At 36.3% G+C, this 26,108-nt stretch overlaps 2 protein-coding genes across 3 annotated transcripts in view; one reads left to right on the top strand and one right to left on the bottom strand.

The window, feature by feature from the left end:
- The window catches only part of LOC140146433 (transcription factor CP2-like), a 43,915-nt gene extending 43,678 nt beyond the window's left edge, over positions 1-237 (bottom strand). For both annotated transcript variants that reach the window (XM_072168285.1, XM_072168293.1), the window contains exon 1: positions 92-237. The gene's annotated coding sequence lies outside the window, so the exon portion shown is untranslated. The remainder of the gene's footprint in view (positions 1-91) is intronic.
- Positions 238-3,348: 3,111 nt separating this feature from the next.
- The window catches only part of LOC140146373 (uncharacterized), a 179,521-nt gene continuing 156,761 nt past the window's right edge, over positions 3,349-26,108 (top strand). The window contains exon 1 of the mRNA XM_072168203.1: positions 3,349-3,459. Coding sequence (XP_072024304.1) covers positions 3,415-3,459 — 45 coding nt within the window. The 5' untranslated portion in view covers positions 3,349-3,414. The remainder of the gene's footprint in view (positions 3,460-26,108) is intronic.

The following is a 26,108-nucleotide window of genomic DNA, read 5'->3' as shown; positions in this document are numbered from 1 at the left end:
GTTCATGGATAAGCTTAAAATCGGCCCCGATCTGATCGGTTCTACACTAGTTGATCACGATTAATTTACCATTAATATGGGTTATAATTACCTTTAAGCTTTCACTGCGTTCGCCTGTAGCATAACTGATCACAAAACTAGCTGAAAACGATGCGAATTTCAATTAAATGTCATGTACTTATTGGAACTGATACTGACAACAAGAACTCGAGCTGCCGTGTGTATAAGCGCAGCAGTGTGCAGCCATACCAAAGCAAGCTATTAATATTAATGAAGTGACGTCATGCATTCTGAATACCCTGATTATTCTTAGCTATTCTTCTGATATCAAAATTAATAATTTTCGCGGTTAGGGACCGATCGTTATTTACGGCAGGGGGGGAATGGGTGTTTTGGCAAAAATATCGACAAAAAATTTCGCGTTCCCCCCTCGCGTCCGCTCAAAATTTTCGCGTTCCCCCTTGTCTTCCCAATTTTCTCCACTTAAAATTTAACAAACCCCCTCCTGGTTCAACTAAAATTTCAGGTTCCCCCTCAAGACCACAAAAAATTTCGTGTTCCCCCTAAATTTACCCATTCCCCCCCTGCCATAAATAACGATCACTCCCTTACTGTCATTTGCAGTACTGATATTTTATATTCTTTTTAATGTATTGGTCAGGTAAAATGGTCAGGTGCAATTACAGTGTTTGAGTTAATTTTTTCACACCCCATTTTGAAAGTTAGGCCATATAAAATTAATATTTTGGTTCTCGTCCAGAGGTTTTTCATGAATTGATGAGGCAGGGAGGTGGTTTTTTTTTGTTTTTTTGTTTTTTTCAATGTAAAAAAAAAAAATCAGCATTGTCAGTAGTTTTCGGTCTTTTCCAACAGTGCTTGAGGAAACGATGAGGCACTTTTTTTTTTTTTTTTTCAAATGTGAGATTCTGAGGATAAACCCCTAGAGTAGGCCTACCACAAAAAGACTTGGAAGTGATCCTTGTTCTCTAATAAACTTATTTATATGTATGAAAAATTCATAAATCATTCCAAAGTCTAAAATAATTGAAAAATCTAAAAAATCAAAAAATAATCTGACAAATCCCAGAAATTGAGGAGGGAGGGACGAGAACCAAAACATTAATTTTATACGGCCTTATGGTGTAATTTCACCTGGTGCAGCGCAATTTCGGAATCAAAATAAATGTAGGCCTACAATTTGTAGAACACTTACTTTCAACATGGGCCAAAGTATTTTGCACAGAGTCATAGGCACTGATAACCTGTGAGTTACGGTGAGCCTTACCAGACTTGTACCTGCATTGTTTAAAAGACACCAATTTTTCTTAAAGGGGCACTTCGTGATCCACAGCCTCATCCCCACTTTTCTCAAAAAAAGTTGAGATTTTTATATCACTGGAATACTCTGGCTACATAATGTTTATGTACAAAATATTTCTTGCAGATTAATTCGTTTAGCAAAGATATCGCGAAATTTGAATTCGAAATTACAACGTATTAGCTCGTATTGTCTATGGAGCAGTGTAATACCCGGGGGGGGGGGGGTACTCAGTACAAATGACCATACGGGGACGTGCCGCAAACATGGGTAGCATTTTCAGCCTTCTGGTATATCAATGACCCCTTTTTCAAAGCCTATTTTGGTATATTAATGGGTCCTTTTTTCAAAATTTTCTCAATTTTTTCGGAAAACAGCCCCACTTTTTCCTTAATCTAGCCAAAATTTTCAAAATTTTCCCAAAATTTTTGGAAAATTTGTAAAAACTAAGACAATTTTAGGTAAATTTGGCTGAAAATTTTGACTTTTGGTATATCAATGGGTCCAAATTTCTTGAAAAATTGGTATATTTATGGGTCTACTTCCAAAATCTCAGCGGCACGTTCCTACCAAAACCAAACTTGAGTACCCCCCCCCCCCAGGGGTTTCTTTAAGCATTTTGCTGAAGGGTATTTTCAAAAAAAATTTTGACCCTTTCAATTGTGAATTTTTCCTCTGAAGGAGTCAAAAACATTGCCCAAGGGGTATTTTTATAATATTATTTTTGAAGACATTTTTAACAATGATGTGTGTTTTTGGAGCCATAGGCGTAGATCCGGATTGGGGTGGTGGGGGAATCTCCCCCAATATTTTGCCAGAGGGGGGTGGTCCATACAATCATCCCCCAATGTTGACGCCTGTATGTGGGTTTTCCAAATTAACCTCATATTTGGCCATTTAGCCCCAAAAGTGCACATTTTTGCGCGCTTCTCGCGAATTTATTCCACTTTTGCACCATAAACTTATTCTTTCTCCAAAAGGTGCTGGATTCACTATACTTCAAGACACACCCCACACCCCCACACCCTCCGAGTCGAAAAGAAATCTACACCACTGTTTGGAGCAGTGGCGGATCTAAATGAAAGAGCACACTTATGCCTATAGGGGCCTATATATTGTCCATATATGCCTACAATAGCTTCATTTCAATGAGCAATGACCAATTCTCTTTAAATTGCAAACCTTGTGCGAAAAGTTACTAGTTTGTCATAAAAGCATGGTTGTAAATTCAATGACTTTGCTAAGAGAGCGCTTACAAATTCATACCGGTATGTCCCCAAATACACCTAATCTTTGTGGGGAATGTTTAAGAACACATTTCTGTCACCCGAAGACCCCCTATTTTTCCATTTTGATCTGTCACCCAAAGGCTGAACTAGGAATTCGATTTTCGAGGTAACGCTGTTTCGGCTCTCACCCAACGATTCCATTTTAAATTTTTAAAAAAGATGATGTTCTCACCCAATGACCCCATATTTTTTACATTTTGCTCTCACCGAATGCCAAAAATCGTGCTCTCACTCAATGACCATGACCCCATATTTTTTACATTTTGCTCTCACCGAATGCCCCTTAGTGCGAAAGTGCCAGCCCTACACCTATATCCATTTGAATTGAAGTGCCCCCCCCCCCCGGGGGCCATACCGGAATTTGTGCTAGGCCTATACTGCTTTGTTGATTATTGTTCTATGGGTGGTAACAAAAATAAGATTCTGAGGGGTAGGCCTACGGGGCCGGGGTAAGAATTCAAATTCAAAAAGAAGAACAGTTTTTCTCAAACAAAAAGGGTGGGTGCAACTTTGCTTCTCTCAAAAAGGGATGCTTTCAATGTGTATTTCATTCATGTGTGGTATTATACCAGGCCTGGTATAGAGTCCCTAAGAGAAATACCGCCATCTATCAATTCTAAGGTCAATCAATTAGCTTGCTGGAACACAAAGTTTTCGAAGCATTGAATTATTATGTGCTGCAAAAGGAGACCACGTAAACACGGAGTAGCATAATCGATAATAAAAAATACGTCACTGAGATCGAGACAAACCGATAAATCGAACACACACATACACCAAAAAACCCATGGTTGTTGTACATGGAAGATGGCAGGAATTTTCGCTCGATACAACGAGCATAGAGATTTTCAAGTAAGTAATTTGTTTCGTTTGGCGTTATTTTGAAAAAAGCAAGTAAACAACTACGTTCTTAAGGCTTTAGAGAATTGATCAGTAGGCTTTTGAAATCATCTGTGCTTTAAATATGTGTAGAATAATGCAATTTTCGACGCCGGTTGTTAAATTGTGTAGGTCTATTCTGTGTGGCGTATGTACCCGGACCCGGTCGTATTGTATACGATTCAGACCTTTATTTTATCACTCCGGAGCTCCTCGACTTGGGCAATTCCATGTTAAAATGACATTTTTTCAAAAATATGAACTTTGCAATTGACAATGATTGATGATATATTTTGATTATACACCCTTTAAAGTTAACAAAAAAGAAAATTTCAAATGAATATCAGCTGCAGTATTTTTTTTTCATTGATTTGAAGGATTTAATGTATTTTCCTACATTTTGTTAATAGCAGATAGTCAAAAGTAATTAATTTTTTTTCTCATTAATATATGGAACAAAAACAATTCTTTTTTTTTTATTTTTGTTTGATACATAATTTGTCAAAATAAAAAATAAAAAATTAGGAAGCTGTGTTGGTAATGGTCAGGATGGCACGGCAAGTTGTATAATGTTAAGCATGTAACACGAGTCACAAAAAGAACAACTTTTTAATGCAGTAAAAAATCTAAAGGGTTATAAATGTTCCCTTTCATTTTTCTCATTCTAATATATTTCTCTATCTAATTATTTCATAAGGTTTTTGGTTTGCTACAATTGTACCACCAGAGACAGACTATTCAAAATGGTAACGCGAGTCACAATGTAACGCGAGTCACGATATTGTAACGCGAGTCACACATATTATACAGCTCTCTATACAGTAGGGCTAGAAAATAATCCATAAATAATCACTAAAACTTCTCCTCCCAATTTTACCCTCCCAGGACTCATAATTATTGTACATCACTTCACAAATTGCAGGACTGGAAACCGTTTTTGTCCCCATCTGTGAATTCAAATTCACAATTTGACTTTCCATTATAAACACCCATTATAAAGACCCACTACCACAATTCCCAGTGTCTCCACCTAACCCCAGAACAGAAGGTCATGTTTAAAGTTGAATTCCACAATATAAATCAAATAGAGCATGTTTAGAGCTTTCAAATTGGGCTGTGTTATCGAATAGTGAGTGTAACAGTCACGTAACGTAACGCGAGTCACGCACTAAGTTGGCCATTTTAAAAATACCAAACTCAAATGTACTTAAAGGTCCGTAACCCGATCGACAGCATCATCCCCGATTTTTTTCATTGTTGATGAGGTTTTGGTATCACATAATAGATACTATTTTTCTCATTACTATCCTGAAATTTGACGCTCCAAGTCGATGTATTTCGGAGAAATCATGAATCACAGCGGTTTTTACAGGTATACCAGTTTGTAAACAATGGTAAATACTTTGGAATTCTGGGAGGGAATTATGAGCGAAATATCAGTCACCGCAACAGCTACTTTGGTTTCGCGTCATACACATTCTGTGAAAAAGCGAACCACACTAACTGCTGAGGAGCGGTGCGCCGTATATAGGTTATGAAAGCGGAAACAGCAAGCGTGGTGTGCTAAATAGCTCAATTGACTAGCGTTTGTTTTTACCCGAGAGGTACCCGGTTCAAAACCCGGTCTCGGAAGGTATTTTTTCCTCTCCATTTTACCCAAACTTTTTTTATATTCATTTGAAATGTATATATTGCAAGGGGAAATATATTTTGTTTCCTTTTTTTCTGTAACTGTTACGAAAAAACAACATTTTCCGTTCAATACGGGCCGGGCATTGTACAGCATGTCAGCATTCGTCATTGCCTGCCCAGAATGCAATTCACGTATACCAAGGTATTGGATTGCAAATTTGGCTATTTATTTACATTTACGCTGAAAATGCTCTCGTTTTTTCACAAAGCAGCATAAAGGAGGCGATATTTGATATTATTATGTAATTTTAAAGACAATCCATATCCAAAACCAATAGGGTTACCCCCCTTTAATGTTTGCTTCTGTAGTATAGCTGCAGTAAAAGGTAATTACCTAGTGGTATCAATATTTGTGTGCAGCTTCTTGTTTGAGGAGAAATAGTGAAAAAGTAAAAGCTCAATTTGGAAGGGGTAATTTTAGTAACAAAACTCACAACCACATTTTTGCATATAAATGTTACATCGTTACATAGAGTTATTCACAAATTACAAGTTTACGTGATTTGATACATGTTAAGAGAAGATGAATAAATCAAGTCTGAGGAATGTGTTCCACATTGATCAGCAGCAGCCTTTTATATTTTGCTACTAGTACTATATGGGCTCTGCAATAAGCAGACCTCCCCTCTCAGCCTGCCATAAATTGCTTGATCCTCTTCTCGGCCTGCCAAAAAATCCTTACCCCTCTTTGCACATATTGAAAATTTTTAGGAACTCATTTTGCAAACCTTAAATGGTCTATATCAGTTTTGCATATACACCAGGCACAAAATGAAACTCGTCAGTAATAGTCACCCTTGCTGTTCAACAACTTGATAATTTTGCATTATTCTGAAATATACATTTTGTTAGTTGGATTTTGCTTTCTTGTTTGACATCCTGTTCATGAAAATCGAGCAAGAATTGACCAAGATATGTGCCTCCAAACCCCCAAATAGAAAGTTGCAGTTTTAACGATTCAATTGTGCCTGTTACACTGTGTGCTTTATTGACCGACCCGTGGTGCTTGTGAACAACACAACGATGCATCCCATTGAAAATCGTTGAAATTGCAACTTTTAATTTTGGGGTTTGGAGGCGCATGTCGTGGTCAATTCTTTTTCAATTTTTACGAACAGGGTGTCAAGTGAGAAAGCTAAGTCCAATTAGCAAAATGTATATTTCAGAATAATCCAAAATGATCAGGTTGTTGAACAGCAAGGATGACTACAACTGACAAGTTTCTTTTTGTGCCTGGTGTATATGAATGTTTCCATACAGTTTTTCAATGCATTTTATGTAATAAATGTATATGAAAATTGTATTCTTATTCAAATTGCCACTTTTTTAAATTTCCATCATTAGCCCCCATTACCACCACCCCACACCACCCCACCACCACCCCACCTCAGAGGAGAGGGTCATTTTTAATGCTGAATTACAGTATTTTTATAGTGCTGAAGTAAAACTGACCACAATGGAAATGAAATTGAGCGTGTTTAAAGCTTTCAAAGTGGGACCATGTAATCAAAATAGTGAGCGTAACGCGAGTCACGAACGCGAGTCACGCACCAATTTAGCTAAAGTTGACAATTAAAAAAATACCAATCTCAAATACACTTGGTGTTTGTTTCTGTAATACAGCTGAGATATAAGGTAATTACTTTGTGGTATAAACTTTTGTCTGCAGCTTTTTGTTTGAGGAGAAATATTGAACAAGTAAAAGCCTAATTTTGAAGGTGTAATTTTTCAGAATGCTTGAGTCACAATCACATTTTTGCTAATAAATGTTTCATCTAGTTATTTACAAAATTAAAGTTTATGTGATTTGATACATTGGGTCAGTAAGTACATGTGGAGAGAAGATGAATAAACCAACTCCTTGTTCAATTGTATTTCTATGACATTGAATGTGCTGATTTGATCAAAAATGTAACGCGAGTAACATGGAATTGCCCACTTCATGACTTGCTCCTATTACTCTATTTGCATGTTTGAGGAGAGTTATTTACTGAGCTCCTTGACCTTGTTCTTTCTTATTCCTGTGATTTTGATGCTGGCCAATTGAGGCTTTGAGCTGCTTTGCTCATGCTGAGGCTGAGCTCCTACATTACATGATTTACTTTTTTTTACATCATGTACATGTACAAGTCCAGAAGTGTAAAAAGAAAGCTCCATCAAAGGACTAAGTTATGCATATTATGAAGGCCTGTTGTGTTATACGCATGCATGTGCACGTATGTTGTCGTTACTTCATTTTAGGGTCATTAATTAAAACACCAATCCTAATCAACACACCTAACCCTAATTCTATAATTAGAAACTAAACAAGCCCAGAATTTGCATGAATCATACGAATCAATGCATTTGCTCAGTCAAATTCTAATCAGACCAAAACATCATTTCGTGGACTAGTCCGAAACATCATGGCCCTATCATCCTATGGAGAATTGCAATTGAATGAATTAGTAGGGGTTCATTCATTCATATATTTTCATGACTGAGCGGTTGGCGTTTATGCCATGGGGCCACTTGCGGCCGACATGAAAATATATGAATGAACCCCGTTCATACATACCAGAACATTTTGTGATTCTTATTTCATCAAAATAATAACAAAAAATTATAAGAAACATTATTAAAAAACATGATTTTCCTACATTTTCCCTACCCGGCAATCTCACATCCGGGACACGGGCATAAGTCAGTCTACTGAAGTACAAAGTACCGGCCGGGCCTTTATTACATTGTGTTGACTTTGTGAAGGCATACCTGCAGCAGAGACGCAGCACTACGCACTGTAAATGTGCTCTTACATGTGCGTTGTCACTTTGTACTTGAAAGTGAACAAATTGTAAACAGCGTTTATGAATCATACGAATCAATGATCATTGCACAGTCAGATTCTATTACGGTACATGTAGACCAAAACATCATTTCATGGACTAGCCGGAAACATCATGGCCCTATGGGGAATTGCATTTGAATGAATTAGGGGTTCATTCATATATTTTCATGACTAAACGGCAGTAAATTAGGGGTTCATTCATATATTTTCATGACTAAACGGTTGAACGAAAACTGACAAAGTCACCACACCAACCTGAGAAAAAAGAGTGACGATAAACTCGGAATTGACTTTCATGGGCCTTATCCTCACATGAGTTAGGAAGTGGTATTTATGTGAAAAAGTGGTATTTTGTGTAGACATCTCAGACCTGCGCGTGCGGAGAATTCAGTGGAAATTGTAGTGACGGAGGTGTCTGTGAGTACCTCAGGCTAGTCATGCCATGGACAGGCCCACATTTAATAGCCAAAATAACAAATTCTCGATCATGAGAGGATGTACCTTCTGCGTCAGCATACTTTTCATAGAATAACACGATCGCGCGACCTGCATGACCAAACCTTGACCTTGCCTAGCAACGACCGTGTGATTGGTCAATTCTCAAAAGCTGTGTTTGCGCCGTAAGTGCCGGTCTTTGTGTAGTACGCGCGACGCAAATAACTGTGCGTACCCAATGCCAAGTTGGCTCTCATGATCGAGAATTTAATATTTTGGCTATAGGCATGGGATGTTAAACACATGTACATACCGTTAAACGCATGCATGATCTAAATTGTGGTACATGTAGATGGGTAACGTGCAAGTCATTTTTAACCTTTAATTTTCCATTCTTCAATGCTAATTTCAGCAGTTGAAAGTAACAATATCTGAAGACGACCTTAATAATTTACGAAACTTGCTCAGAACATTTATTCTTTCTAAACAATAATATGTCATAATACATTGTAATGCGATACTGACATGTAATACTAATAGGGCGCACCGCATTCATGAATTTAACCTCATGTACAGCGCCATTGTTAGAAATTCCTGTTTTGTGAGGTGCACTACATCTATAGTAAAGAAAAGAAATGGTGTATTCATGAAATCTTGACGCCAGATGAGGCTGGAATTGAAATGTTAAAACGTTTGAGAAAATGAAAAGAATAACACATGCCTAGCCCTCATACACCCTTAGACCCTACATGTATGTAGCTATAAGTACCAGTATTAATTAATATTAGCAAGGAGCTCTGACTGAAACACGGACCAGCCAACTTGCAATGCTACAGAACCTGGAAAAGAACACGTTGCGAATCACACAATTTGACGCAATGTAACTATAGACATGATGGAGGCTTCCATTAACCGTTACAATGTGCTGGGGTGCTAATAACAAACAGTGTGCAATGTGCAATGTGCATCCGTTAGCACCTGCGTACCCGATTACACAATTTGCATCACATACAATACGTGTTCAGTACTGTTCACAGTGTCGATGACCGTGAGCTTGATGGCTTTTGAACAGGCTACAGCCCGTGAATTAATGCATCTGTCACTTGTATGATACACTATTACTACCCCCGGGAATGGTGTTTCATGGGTGGATCATTTACCATCAAATTATTGATGCAGGGTACTGTCAAATGTCAAAGGAAGCACGGTGCGTCAATTAGGCTTCCCGTTAGTGTGCGTCATTGCGTCCAGACGCGTATTTTACAAATTTGGACGCAAGTTCACATGGCTAATCAAGTATTTTGTGTCCATGTCACATGCATGTGGTCGCAGACAAAACGTCGAAATTTTATTATTAATTGATGATAAACACAAGAAATTTGTATTCTTTTATATTTTTAAGATAATAAAAGCCCCAAAATTTTGACCCACCTGCTAAGAATTGAAGTAAATTCTGCAATATTTGTAAATTATGCAACATCAGGAAATCGTGCAATTTTTGCATGCTTTCCGAACGATCGCTGTTTGATGGCCTGGGGAAGTCCCGATTGATTTGTTTACAAGCAAACATGCTGGACTGAACACGTGCCGCTAACGTGCGGTTAATGTTTATTTAATTATTTATCACAACCTGACAATATTCAATTTTTAATATTTTAAGTTTATTTTCTCATAAATAATCTAGGTCTCCTTTATTAGTATTATTGTTACGATGAATAAAAGCAATTTTAAAGACAAAATCTAAATGATAACCCTTTTTTGTATTTGTGGCAGCGCGTGTTTTAGCTTTGTAGCATCAACAACACGTTAATTTATAAAAAGAAATGCGGAAGTGAAAGTACGAACGAAAATTTGCTCAAGATTGACAGACTTTGCTCATGTTTTTGCACCTGTTTTTGACCACGTTTCGGACCAAAACTGACACAGAAATGAGAAAAATTATCATAGCGAATGGAGATGGAATATCACAGCGAAAATGCACTTTCATTTTTTTTTAACAATCAACATTTGATGAGGTGTAGACCGAGAATGCACGTGTGTATCGTCATAATCGTGAATTTCATATGGACGCACAAAAATCTGTCTGGACGCAAGTTTTTGCAACCTCGTCAGCAAACTTGCGTCATTATGGACGCACATTTTAAAAACGTTAGCGGGAACCCTGGCGTCAATGTCAATCACTTTACCTGGGTGCATCAAATGTCCGTCATCAGGGGTTTCACTCTAGCTTTCAAAAGCAACATTTTAAAATTCAAAGCCGTCCGTAATTATGCTTATCAATCACTAATCAAAATAAAGCTTCATCTTTTCCTTAAAAATTCTCCATTCCCCAAAATCCATTTGGGTATTGGCATGCTGCAGAACTGGGGTTAAATATTGAAAATGTTGCTATTTTTATTTCAGCAAAAAGTCATTTTTGAAAAAGGCACAACATAAAAGAAATAATGAAATAAATGGGAAGGCTTGAAAATTGTGCCAAACCTATTCTTTTAGTTTCTATTCATCAACACTTTATCCAAACCCAAATTGAATAAAAGTATGAAACCGAACAAGTAATACTTTCACAATTAAAAAAAGCTGATTTTCTCAAAAAGTCAAAGAGTGGATGTAAGGGGTTTTGCAACAAGCTCTTCATACAATGTATGATGAATGACCTTGACTGGGTTAAACTTAGCTGTAGATAGGTGTAAACACATTGCTCCTGAGTATCTTTCTTCAAATTTTACTTCCACTCATTGACAATTCGGCATAGCAAAATATTGCAGTTGTTTCAACAATAATTTTCATCAATTGTCTCTACTCTACAAATTTTGAGAACACATCAAAAAATCATCAAAATAATCACTGATATAAGGTGTTTTTCAACAAAAGCAGTTTTGGCGGGATGCTTATTAAGGCAGTGACTCAAGCCCGGATATTCGGTACCCGCCCGTTTTTTCCCTACCCGGATACAAATTCCATTTACGGATTACCCGAATTAAAAAAAAAAAAAAAAAAAAAAAAAAAAATTTAAATTTTTTTTCAAAGTTTTTCGGTTTTGCAGGGTCTCTGGACCTCTAGACCTAAATGCTAGGATCATGGTTGACCTAAAAAAAAAAAAAAAAAATTAAATTTTGCAAGTTGTTTTGTATTTTTAATATGAAAACTATGTATCATTTTTTCATTTTAAATTACAAAACAATGTGCAAAATTCAATTTTTTTTCAGGTCAACCATGATCCTAGCATTTAGGTCTAGGTCACTCCAGAACTCCAGAAACACTACAAAACCGAAAAAAAAACTTTGAAAAAAAAAAAAAAAAAAAAAAAAATTTTTTTTTTTTTTTTTTTGCAATTCGGATACCCGGTTACCCGCCGAAATTTACCTCGGGTACCGAATACGTCATTACCCGATAGGTCACAGCCTTAATGCTTATCCTACCCAAGCATCCCGCCAAAAACTGTTTTTGTTGCAAACCCCCATATATCAGTGATTTTTTTTATGATTTTGGGGGCGTCCGCTACAGCGGGCCCCTTATATTTGGCATGACTTTGTAAAAAGCTTCTAATTTCGGTCTTGCAAGATTTACTCAGAACTGTTTTGCTTAAAAGTATGCCCAGCTTAGAAATAAAAACACAACTTGCTTGGTTTTGAATTGATTTTGATTTTATTACTGTTTACTAATATGCATTGAATGCAAGTAAAGTAGTTCTATATACAGCGGGAACTAACACTTGAAATACGAAACTAATAAAAATGCCTTTATTACGATCGCAGAGTAGGCCTATCGTGAAGAGCGACATGATTTGATTTGATACGGCATTGATCCAAAAAGCTGCTTTGTCAATCAAGGAACCAGGAACTTCATCGATAAACTTGATATGGTTTCTTAAATTAAAACAAACAAAAAACAGGGATGCTCTCTTATCCCTGGAAAATCTAGCGTGGTAGTTGCAATTGACATTTGTTGTAAGTGTTATTTAAAACATTCACCTTTACAAAAATCCTTAAAATCCCGGCTTGTCATCTTTGTTTGAAATACAAAATTATTGGGTTAATAAAAACACCCAATACACAGTGACTTTTGTGTCGCTTAAGTATGTTAAATAGATTTAAATGCTCTTAAAATATCAGCGACGACTTTCCGTTTTAAATCAATTTAACCAGGCATGCAATATTGTCAGGTATTACAACCGACAGTTATATCATAATATGGAAAACAATCCTTAAGAAGCAAACCTATATATATTCTAAATAAAATAATTCTGCTCCAACAACCCTCCACAACATGATTTCCTAACAATAGTAACCGAAATGGTAAGATCTTTATTCCTTTTTATTTGAAACCATCCCATGCAGTACGATTTTACATCTCTCTCACTGCAATAAATATGCTTTACTTTTCCTAATCTTTCTTTGCTTACTATAAATGTTACATTACTGTTTTAAAGAAAAAAATTATATTCAAACGGTTACATTTCAGCCCCGGGATGGCACTTCAATATGAAATGGATATAGGTGTAGGGCTGGCCAGTAAGGGGCACCTGGTGAGAGCAAAATATAAAAAAAATATGGGGTCATTGCAAGCCTGAGAGCATGATTTTTGGCATTCTGTGAGAGCAAAAATCAGTGTACAAAATATGGGGTCATTGGGTGAGAGAGGGACCGTTTGGATCTAAATTAGGGGGCATTGGGTGAGAATATGACTTTTTTAAATGGGATCTTTGGGTGAGAGCCAAAAGAAGCCTCGAAAATCAGTGATAGACGACTCGTTGCTGTTCAGATGGAAATATTAGGGTCTAGGTCTTTGGGTGACAGATCTAAAGGAAAAAAAAGAGGTCTTTGGGTGACAGAGCAGCATGTGCTGGTAATGGGGTCTTTGGGTGACAGCGATGGTGAAAAGGGCAAGTGGATGGGCAAGTGGATGCAAGGGGGTTTGAAACAAAGCTCTTCATATATTGCATGTACTTTCTAGTATTCAATAAGAATAGCCAAAGATAAAGCATTCATTTGATTCACAACAATTTTGCAGTTACTCAAAAATGAGTATGGGTCACTCAGTAGATATGATAATGAAATGTTTCCTATTGAGAATGACTGTTTGATATGGTCTTGAAGTAATAGTTCTATTTATAACTTGGTTTACAGATTCACCAACTTTAAGCACTTAAGGGTGATGGATCACATTGTGTCCTGATGTGTTTGACCTCCATATGAACTAACATTGGCCTGATGTGAAACATAACAACCTCTATTCTCTCAAGTTTAAATTAATCACAGACATTCAAGGCCTATTCCTCAGCATTTTAAAGCTATCTTAATAAGCAGAAGCAAAATGGCGGATGAAGCTGACTTCGCTCACCCGGATGAGCGTAAAAATTGAAGACAGATTTTGGCACCTTTGTTAGTGCCATGTGCTAACATAGCCTGCTAAAAGCCGAAAGCTGTGCATTATTGAAGACAAAAGAACATAGTGTAGCGCTATGGGATATAATATAGGGCCGTGTGTCTTGAGTTGGTAGATTTTTCGGCACTCAAAATTTCCAATTTTTTTCCTCTTTGAAAATGCACGCTTTTTGATACAAATATAATTGTTTGTTAACTAAAACCATAAGTACAAGAAAAGTATACATTTCCTGACAGGAAATTAAACAGGGAATCCAAAAATGATATTAGTTTCCCAGTAGGAAGATTGGTTAGGGAGGTAGTGGACTTTGAATAGCAACATTTTCCATAAAAAATGTTCTATCTTCAGTGGGATATATTTTTGCATATTATACCCTATGCTGAAAAGAACATCATATTTGAGTTCCTTGGCTCAAGAGCTTTAAAGAAATGTATACTTTCATTGTGATACCTGTTACAGGTTTCGCTGTGTGCGAACATATTTGAAACACACATTTGAGGCATTCCGAATAGGGATTTACACACAAACAGTTCAATTTAAGGCATTTTCTTTAATTATGTGATTTACACTAGAAATTCACTAAATTTTAGGACAGAGTTACCTTTTTTAGTTTCTAAATAATTGTTCTTAAGTCTTTACAACATAAAACCAATTAAAAGAAGCAAATATATTAATATACCCCCATTTTTTTGAAATTTTTAGTTAAATTTACATATCAATCCTCCATATCAATCCTCGGCTCCACCCTGTCAATTTTTCACTAAAATCAAAATAACTTGAGAATGGTAAATGCTACTAAAATGTTATGGTATCAATACAAAGGTCTCATCAAAAGCTTTAAATTGATAGGTAATTTGTCTAGGTAGCTGACACCCTTGACTTAAAAATAATAATAATTAGCACAAAAATCTCGCACAAAAGTACTGCTCCACCCTATTGGTGTACCCAGTTGGAAACGCATGGCCATAGATTTTTTTCTAATTTGGATATGCGGAAGTCCGTCCATGCTCTCCTGATTACAAGACTGAAAATTTTGTTTTAATTGGCCTTTTGATTACCAAAATATGGCCTGTCAAAATAGCTTGAAACCAAGAAGTTGGCAACAACTTTCTTTTTATTTTCTTTATTTTTGGAATGCAGTGTTGCTAGGTAATTTTCTAATTATACATGCATCAATTATGCAAAGTTAAGTTAAGTTTTCAGATACAATTAGAAGAGGTATGGGACTGAAACTTGGTACATGGGTGTAACAACCCTATGGTTGCGTTTGGCAAATTTCCATTTGCATATTAATTAATCCCTAATCTACTTTTCTAATTAGTGGCCCTAATTAATTATGCAAATTGAAGTTTGCCAAATGCAACCGTAATTTTGTACCATCTTGTGTGTACATGTACTACCCATCAGTGTTTACTCAGAGGCCGTATGTCTCAATTTTGGCCCAGTGAAAATTATTTTGTCTCACAAAAATGTGTAATGCTGTATTACAATTAGTGAATTTGGGGAATTACTGGGCCAAAATTGGGCCAATTTGGGAAGAAAATGTTTCATTTGGCGCACCCAATTTCCAGAGAGAGTAAACACTGCTACCCATGTACCATAGTCAGTACCATAGCTCTTTTAATTGTATCTGAAAACTTTAGTTGCATAATTCATGCATATAATTAGAAAATTATCTGGCAACTGGACTTTTCAAAAATGTAGAACATAAAAAGAAAGTTGTTGCCAATTTCTTGGTTTCGCACCATTTTGAAAGGCCATATATCTCAAGAACCGAATGTCCGATTCAAACAAAATTTTCACTTTTGTAATCTGCAGGGCAAGAGCTTTAACATATTTAAATTTAAAGAAAATCTAAGTTTTTGCCTTGGCCAATGGGGCCACCTTTTACATGAATTTGAATGGGGCTTCAACTTTGTCAGTTTTTTTGCCAAATTTTTCAATACTCGATGAGAATTTTAATGACTTATTCTTGGACACAATTTTATTTGTTTACGCTTTTGATAATTATACGATCAGTTAGATCACTGAATGGGCCTTTAATAGTTGGCATCTGTAGCCATTTTCTTTGATTCCTATTTATGTGGTGCACTGCAGCACTGGCATTCACTGAGATCAGACTGATAGGCAACTTTGAAATCATGGCCAAACACTGGTTGTAAACATGAAACATGTGTTGTCTTTTTGCAATCTTAAATTATATTTAAAAAAATGAGTAATTTTCCAAAAAAAACCAAAAACAACAAAACAAAAGAAAAAAAGACAATTCAGTTTAAGTTACAATTGGTACCCCACCTTTCTGCTTGTATGTAGTTGTATTCCTTTTGTGTCTCACTAAGATACATGTATGTTGAAAAAACCTAAACTAATGATTCTGAAATCAACTGACATCCTCGTTCATTCTTTAACACCTGATGATAAAAGTACAGGGTCAATATTCTTAGATATCACCAGGCGGCACAGGACGTCCCATCTAATTGACAAAATAACACTAAATTTAGGCAAAGTAGATTTTGGGCCCTGTACAAACCTATGCAATATATCCGCTAAAAGACCGTTTTTAGCCATAACATTTGTCGATCAATTTCTTTTAAACCAGATACCCATGGGAGATAAAAATTGACACAGAGAAAGAAAAATGTATTTAAAAGGAATCTACCCGGCGCACAAGATGTGCACCGAGTAGATTTTGAGTAAAAAACCGTCATATTTTGACTTTCGCGCGTTTTTTAAAAATCCCTTATTTTGCTCTCTGCTACTAACTATAAAAAGCATCTGCCATAATGAATGCATCACGTATCGTTATTTCTATGCTGTGTATAAAGAGGCGGGGTTTTGCGAATCGTCATCTGGGATTGCAGCAACCCTGATCTTGCCCTAGTCCCCGATATTTTTATCACGTGATTATATACAGACTCGATCACAACTTTTAGGGAAGTGGTGTGTTTACGGCGAGATCCATATTTTTGCTGCTGCACAATAACAAATTCGGAATGAAGCACGGATAGGCCAGCACTTCTGTTTACAAACAAACAAAGACAGCTCTGTTTACAAACGTGATGACAACTTGAGCATAATTTTAAATTTGAGGTGAGTGTACGGAGTAATTAGTATAGTAATTTCACTGAGTCGTTTTCTCGAGCTCACTGTTTTCGTAGAGCTTCGTAGGGTCATATCATGGCATGGTGTCGGTACATTATAACATGCACTGCCACTGCCACTGCACTGATGCAGAAATGAGAAAGCTTTAATAATAATACAACAGTGAGCACATCCAATGCAATGCATGCTATATGACACTGATCAGTGCACAATGTCTATAAAATAATCAGTACAAAGACAGCGTCACTGTCTGTCTGTCAGTGGCATATTAAACCCTGACCATGCTGACCCCGGCCATTAAAGTCATGTACGATCTTTTTTCAGAATTTACCTTTATTTTTTTCAAAACCGATTTTTTGGCATATTTGTAATACTTACACATGTTCTAACTTAAATCTATGAGCAAACTGTCAAATTCGTCCTATTTGTAGTAAAACGGGACGATTTTCTGTTGGTCCGACATAAAGTCATAATTTTTTAGATTATGACTTTATGTAAACCACGATCATAAACCGTAGTCTCGTACAAAACTAGCTTAGTTACGCTCCCTCCACATGTGGCGGGCGCGTAACCAAACTGGCCGCGTAGGAGCCTAACTCTGAGGCCGCACTCGCTGTCCTAATCCAAATAGTGCTAGATCACACTAGTGCGAGATGTTTCGAGTGATAGAGGTGAAGTTTATGATGTTGTTTCTTTGCAAATTCCCAATGTTTTTCGCGTCCAAATGTATTGGGAACTTTCATAATATTTGCATATTATCATTTTAGAAGAAAAAAAGAAAAATCTAAAAATTTAAAAAGATCGTACATTAAGGCTTTAAGGGGCTGTGTCTGTGGCTGTGCAATAATTTATGAGCCCCCCCCCCCTGGTGTAAAATTTCCAAATGGCTCACCAAAAATTGCTTGCCCCCCCCCCTCTCTCGGCCCGTGAAAAATCGCTTGCCCCCTCTCTGCCCGCTAAAAAATCTTTGCCGCCCCCCTTTGAACATGCCAAAACTTGAAATGCCCCCCCCCCCCTCGGCTTGCCAAAAATTGCAAATTTTCCTACTCGCTGCGCTCGCAACATATACATCAAGACCATTTAAGGTTTGCAAATTGGGATCCCAAAAATTTGCCATGTTCAAGGGGGGGCAAGCGATTTTTTGGCGGGCGAGGTGGGGGGGCAAGCAATTTTTGGCGAGCCGCTTTGACATTTTACACCCCTGGGACCTCATAATTATTGCACAGCCCCTTAAAATTGTACGGAACAATAACCGTAATCCCCTACTAGCTAGTGATCTGGACATGTATATTGTATATGCTGGACAGGGACTCAAATTCTCCCACCATTGCCCATTGACTTCCGCGAGAGAGATATTTGCACTTTAATGTTTTTTGTAGTAGGCTTTACAGCTTTTAAATGCATGTAAAAACACGGCAGTAATTTGAGCCAACTCATCCGATTAAAAAAATATTAGCCTACTGGAGTTTGCACCAATGTCACTCTCTTGAGAAATTCAAATGGACTATTATGCCTCGCCGACTTATGTAGAACAGGGCAGGGCATTTTTGAATGGGGAGTCCCCGGCCCCATACCTCGTGGAATTTTCCCAAGTCGCTGTCCATCAACTTCCAAGCAGGATGAGGAATCTTTGTCTTTGAATAGCGAGCCCCGACCAAAATATAAAATCCTGGCCCCATGGAGAATTTTCCTGTCCTGTCAATGTCCCCAAAAGATCTAATTGATCTTGATCATAATTATCTTGAGCTACTCAATTATCCTGAGATAATCAATTATCCTGAGATAATCAATTACTCTTGAGTTAATCAATTATTCTGAGATAATCCATTATCCTGAGACAATTATCTTGAGATAAATTATCTGAAAATAATAAATCATCTCAAGATAAATATCTCCATTATCTTTTTGTCCATAGATAAATATCTCAAGATAATAAATTATCTTGTCAAGGTAACAAATTATCTTGAGAAAATACATTATCTCAAGATGTTTTTTATCTGGAGATCATAAATGATCTCGATAGTAAATTGTCTTGATCATAAATTATCTTGAGATAATCATCTTGAGATAATCAATTATCTTCAGATGATCAGTTATCCTGAGATAATCAAATATCCTGAGATAATCAATTATCCTGAGATATTAAATTATCCTGAGATAATCAATTATCCTGAGATAATCAATTATCCTGAGATAATCAATTATCCTGAGATAATCAATTATCCTGAGATAATCAATTATCCTGAGATAATCAATTTTTCTGAGATAATTAATTATTCTGAGATAATCAATTATTCTGAGATAATCATTTATCTTGTGATAAATATATGGAAATAATCAATTATCTCAAGATAAATATCTCCATAATCTTTTTATCCAGATCATTTTTTCAGATCATAAATTATCTTGATAGTAAATTATCTTGATCATAAATTATCATGAGATTGAAGATAATTATCTTGAGATAATCAATTATCTTCAGATGATCAGTTATCCTGAGATGATCAAATATCCTGAGATAATCAATTATCCTGAGATAATCAATTTTTCTGAGATAAACAATTTTTCTGAGATAATCAATTATTCTGAGATAATCAATTATTCTGAGATAATCAATTATCTTGTGATAAATATATGGAAATAATCAATTATCTCGAGATAAATATCTCCATAATCTTTTTTATCCAGAGATAAATATCTCGAGATAATAAATTATTTTGTTGAAAAATAATAATCTCGAGAAAATACATTATCTCAAGATGTTTTTTTAGCTGGAGATCATAAATTATCTTGATAGTAAATTATCTTGATCATAAATTATCTTGAGACAGATAATTATCTTGAGATAATCAATTATCTTGAGATGATCAATTATCCTGAGATAATCAATTATTCTGAGTTATTCCATTATCCTGAGACAATTATCTCAAGATAAATATATCCATCAAAACATCTCTTTTTGTCCAGAGATAAATATCTCAAGATAATAAATCATCTTGAGATAATTGATAACAAATTATCTTGAGATAAATCAAAAAAAAAATACATCTCAAAATCTTTTTTTATCTGGAGATAAATATGTTAAGATAATCTTGAGATAAATTATCTTGTTATCTCAAAATAATTTATCATTTCAAGATAATTTGTTATCTTTTATCTGGATATAAATGTCTCGAGAAATTATCTTGAGATAAGTTTAATTGATAAATCTCAAGTTAACAAATTATCTCAAAAAAATACATCATCTCAAAACCTTTTTTCTGAAAATAATAAATTATATTAAGTCATCTCAAGATAAATGGCGATGATAAATGTTCTTATTAAAATTAAATTAATTTTTGGAGTTAAATTTATGGAGATGATAATGTATTACAGTATCTCAAGTTAATTGATCATCCAGAGGCTAATTAAATCAATTAAAAATGTTTTCTTTTTAATTTTTATGTTATGTAAAATTATTGTTATTATTATTGTCTTGGTTTTTTTTTACAGGAAGCATGCATGATGGTTTGGAAAATGGACCTTGTGATGGCTATACCGTGGACATAGGAAACAATTCTTGTTGGTTATTCTATGGAGCTCAATAGAATATTCAACCTACTCAAACTTCTCACATAGCACTATAACGTGATTAGTCCTTTGGATTTTAGTTCCAGCAGTTGAAAAAATGGCATTATGTCAAAGTCTGGCTAACTTTGTGACTAATTTATGAGTACCTCTCCTGGGGGTGAAGGAAAACACCAAATGCTTGATGAAACTGGTCTCACAACTTGATTTCAAATTGTTTATTATTAAAAGAAAATGTTGCATCACCTGGAATGACTCTTTAACTATGTAACAAAGGAAGTAGGTAGTGGCCCATTCAGTGAGTTGCTCATCCGGACAATCGTAAAAATCATCAAAATTCAGATTTTAGTAACTTTGTCATTGTCATACTGAACTAACATAGCCTGCTAGTGGTTCAGCCGCAAGATGTGTATTTAAGACAAAATAAAGCATTATATACATGAATCTGTAATTAATACTGACAGTATTTAAATTAGATACATGTATTTGAATGGGGTTTCAACTTCATCAATACTGCTGTTTTCTTTGTTGTTTTTTGCCAAATTTCTCATTTCAAAAATACCAAATGACAATTTGAATGACTTATCAGTCACTTTTAAGCAATTTATAAACAATTTTAATTTGTTTACATTTATATTTAACCTTGGTCCTTTTTTTTTGGCTCATACACATAAAACTAGAATGAAAGCCCCAAGTAGGTCAAATTATGCATTCCTTTTTGTGTTTAGAATTTGAGCTATTTTTAATTTTGACTGGAATTTTCAAATTTCCCAAGGTTGTCAACCAACCAATCCAACCATACTTCCAATCCATACAGCAATAATCAGCAAAAAAAAAATTGGCAACCCATCTTCTCTGCTACTGAACTATGCAGAGTCTGATACCATTGTTTATTTTCAAAATGCTGATTTTGTATGGAAAATACTGATTTTGAGGTTTGAGAATACTGAAATGTGTTTTTCAAAGTTGGCAGCCCTGTATACATAGCTATACATAGCTATGCATGGCTATACATAGCTATGCATAGTTATATACTTCATTAATATATTCTTGTTCATTGATTGGTTAAAAGTGGATCACATGACCAAAAATAGTTCTACCATCAGTACGCCTATCCGTAAATAGTACCTCTAAGCCGTAAATAGTATTGTCAATGTCCCTGATGAGCCGTAAATAGTACCTCCAAGCCGTAAATAGTACTTTTGACCATGCCTTCCGCGTGCGCACATTCGATGCGACGGAACAGTTCACGCACGCAAAAACTGCCATGACGTAATTTCGCGCTGCTGTAATTGGTTAGCCCAATTTTAGCCTATTCAATTTGTTTGAAGGGCAAAATATTGGTTGTGCTGTTCACTCTGACAGGATAGAAGCTGGAGAGTCTAAACGTCAAATAATTTTCTTTTAACCAATCATTGAACAAAGAATATATTAATGAAGTATATAAAACAAATATATGCTGCCTTTATTAAATGTTGTGGTTAAAACTATGCTCCCACCTTGAGCTCAATTAATACTATTTTCCTTCGGGGCTGCACCCCTCATGAAAACAGTACTATTGGTCTCAACTCGGCCCATAGTTTTAACCAGAACCTCTCATGGCAGTATATATTTGTATACTATGCATGGCTATACATAACTATGCATGGCTGCACATAGCTATGCATGGCTATACATAGCTATACATAGCTATGCATGGCTATACATAGTAATGCATGGCATTCCTGACCATAGCCCATAACAAATGAGCTACAGCACCATTGGTGCTCTTGTTCCTACTCAAATGCAACACTGAAGTAAATTCAAGCAAAGCAAATGATTATGTTTTTAATTTAATATTATTTATTTTTATTTTTACACATACAAAGTCATGATTGTTAACATCATCTGTAATAGTAATACCAGTAATTGTGTTAAAATTTACCCAAGTTCCCTTCAATAATGTTAAGTAAATCTTCAGATACCATGTAAAGAGGTTTAATAAAATGTTCTTTTTATATAGCATGGTTCTACTTAGTCTTGATTGTAGTCATTCTTCTCTCATCTTTAATGTCCATTTGCATTTTATTTTGCAGATCAACCCATTTTTTTTTTGCAACAGCAGGTGTTCATAATTCAAAATCTTCTCATAAAATAAAATATTTGGCCAACCGCAGAGAGTTAATTACAACACTAATGTTACCGGAAACACAGAAAAAAATTTTGTTCAGCCTTATGAAACCACAAAGAAGTGAAATGAACGGTCTTGAAACCTTTTTAAATTAAGTAAAATGATTTTCTTAACAACAGGTGGAAGTTATACATTTCATGTAGAACAAGCTCAGTTTGCTGATCACAAGGCCATCTATTGCCACATGACTCAAGTTATCTGGGAGTATTTCAAAATACTTGCATTTCCCTGACAATAATAGAAACAACTTGAGCTGTAAACAGATGTAACGATGACCAGATGGTTTGTTTTGTACCAATTACATGCTGAAGGTGCACTGAATTTGAAGTGGTCCATTCACCCATTGCACACTCCTGCCATATGCAAGGAGAGCCTCAAACTGGCAATTATTGACATGAATGGGAAGTATTACGTAACATATTACACAACGTAATATGACTGGTTCAATTCCCATTCATGTATGCTGTCAGATTGAGGCTCTCCTTGCATATGGTGGAACGGTGCTATGCAGAATCGTCCACTGCAGATCCGTTGGATAACGCTTCAATGGGAAACTTTGCTGCTTGGATGATGTCACGTTGAGGTTAGCATTTATTCCGTAATGAAAAGCGTGTTCTGATGGATCTGCACTCGACTTACCTCTATGGATGAATTGGGTTTGAAAGTTGCACCTTTCAAAGAGTTCACAGTGTGCGGCACTAATTGGGGGATGGTTTATTAGGTTGTATATAGCCTCCATTCAAGGCGTCTGGGCTCTGGGATGGTGTGTTTTTTTTTCTATTTTTTCCTGCTTTTTTTTGCTTCTTGGTTTATTTTTTTATTCATGTATTGTAGGCTCCTTCTATTAATTATTTCTTGCCGCCCTAGACTTCTAATTATTTCTTGCCGTCCAGAAACGTGAGTAAGACATAAAAACTGGTTGGAATCAGCAATTTTCTCTGGTTATTTTCTCAGAACCATGACAATGAAGAGAGGCAGTAATCTGATATTATCATGTACAGATCAGAGGTGGGTGGACAGGATATGAAGACACACAAATAAAAAAATAAATCGAGAAGCAAAAAAAAAAGGGAAAAAAAGGAAAAAATAGAAGAAAAAAACACCATCACAGAGCCCAGACACCTCGAAACAAGGCTAGGTTGAATCATAATATGACTGTTCTTGGTTTTTTTTAACCGAGAACAAATTGCTCAACCAAAGCCTAAAAGCTTATAAGCATGATGTTCTCAGCTGTCTATCCAATCTATCACTACAAGATTCTTATTTCGGCCACCTGCACCGGGCCTGCACAGGTACACCGTCGCCAAGGCACCAGGCTGGTACACACAGAGTACCTACACAGTACCAATACTGCCACCGGAACTGCCACTGCACAGGATCCACCAGCAGTGGTACTGCACTGGTACTCACCTGGTACTGCACAGTACCAGCCAAGTACATGTACCTCGGCGATAGTGCACCTGTACGTGCAGGTGGTCCAATAGGAATTAGGTAGTGTAACTGAGCTTCATATTATTAATCCTTAAGGGGTACTACACCCCTGGCCAATTTTGTGCCTATTTTTGCATTTTTCTCAAGCGCATTGGTGACAAGTAAGGTATGTATATTATAGGGGCAAGGACTACAACTACTGCACTGAAACTTCAGCAACTCAAGGCAAGTAGTTATTGATTTATTGATCAAATATTGGTTTTCCCTCATTTTTGACTGTAACTCCACAACTGTTGTCTGTGTTGAAATAAAATTTCCATTGCAGTAGTTGTAGTCCTTGCCCCTATAATATGCTTATAATTTTTGAGAAAAATGCAAAAATAGGCACAAAATTGGGCATGGGTGTAGTACCCTTAAACACTTGTTGCCACAGTCCACTGCTTAGATTTAATTTGTAAATTGGAATGTAAAATCTAAAAGTTACTTGTCGAGTGCTTGTTGCCACAAATGGCACTGTAGTACACCAGTACACAGGCTAGGTTTCGATCTCAATATGCTAAATGTGGTTCCTTTATATGGCTGACTACCAGTTGCCTGATGAGTTATATCAGTTTCCAGGGCTTGGTCAATCTTTTGGCTTACCACACGTCACATCAACCTGTAAATTTAAAAAGAAACACAATAAAATATTTTTTATTGTTTCACATCGAACAAGTTTTTACTGGAAATTGAAAATGATACACTGGGATACAACAATATATTCTTGGAGACTGCTGGTGGCAAACATTGGCAAAATGGTGCAAGTGATTATGAAAATACCACTGTTAGCGACAACATTTGAAATCCATTTCAAAGTGCCAGTTTAAGGTACCAGTTTGAGATGCCGTCTTAGCTCCAACTTCCACTGACATTCTCCACACAAAGGTGTGAGGTGTACACCACAGCCAGAAGAGGCACACAGTAACTTAATTTCCTCACATGAAGTTAAAAAATAAGCAAATCTTTTTCTTTACATCAGTGTAAATTTTGAGCACATTTGAAGGTGTAAGGTGACCAAAATTGTGACTGAAATTATAGTCTCTTCCCAGAGACTGGCTCAATCACAAATGCACAAATGAATGCAGACATGGTGTACACAGCTTTTCAAAAGTGAGGGGGACGGGTCTCAATTTCCCCTGAAGGCTCAAATTTGTGGCTCCCTTCGCTCGCCATAATTGGTAACCCTGTGATTCCCCCGAATAGGTGCATTTCGCCTGAATGAACAACAAAAGTGGGGGACCCCCTTTGCGCATGCCACGGATGTGTAGGAAGGTGTCCCACTTGTTCTATTAGTGGCATTCAGAGCCTTTGTGTGAGGATAGGAAAGAAAAGGTCAAAGTTTTGGGCTAAATTTCCATGTAGGGTCGCTGGGTCTGAGTGCTTGCGATTCTGATCGATGCTGACATGCCAGTCACTGTGACTTGTTTTAACACTCCCATTTCACTTAACTTTTATACAAAGCTTCACAAGTCTCAAAATCGTTTGTAACCAACCACAAGTTGTCTTGTAAGTTCAATTTACTTAAGAACGGACCCTTCGTAAGTAATAGGGATTTTACAGAGATCCTTCGTAAAGTTACGTCTAGTAAAGTTACGAATACCTAATACTATAGCTGTAATAATAATTTCTCGATCATGAGCTTGTTTACTTACTGCGTGCACTGCTTATGATGCACTTTTCATGGAATAACACGCTAGCGTGACATGCCCTTGACCTCGAGTCAGCTGCCTAGCGACACTGTGCCCCAAAGGCTGTGATTGGTTGGTTCGGAATGTTGTTTACTGTCGATCGCGTTACGGTAAGCGTGAGTGGCAAGCATTGTGCGTCGACCCCGGGCGCTCGACGCAATTTACTATTGCGTACAAATTGAACACTCATGATTAAGAATCTATTATTTTAGCTATAGATTAACTTTACGAAGGGTCCCTGTAGTAAATCCTTACGAAGGGTACGTACTGGTCGTAGGTTCAATGA

The sequence above is a fragment of the Amphiura filiformis genome, chromosome 1, assembly GCF_039555335.1.
Source record: "Amphiura filiformis chromosome 1, Afil_fr2py, whole genome shotgun sequence".
In the NCBI taxonomy this organism is placed as follows: domain Eukaryota; kingdom Metazoa; phylum Echinodermata; class Ophiuroidea; order Amphilepidida; family Amphiuridae; genus Amphiura; species Amphiura filiformis.
The sequence above is the reverse complement of the archived record's forward strand: the minus strand, read 5'-3'. Positions and strand labels throughout refer to the sequence as shown.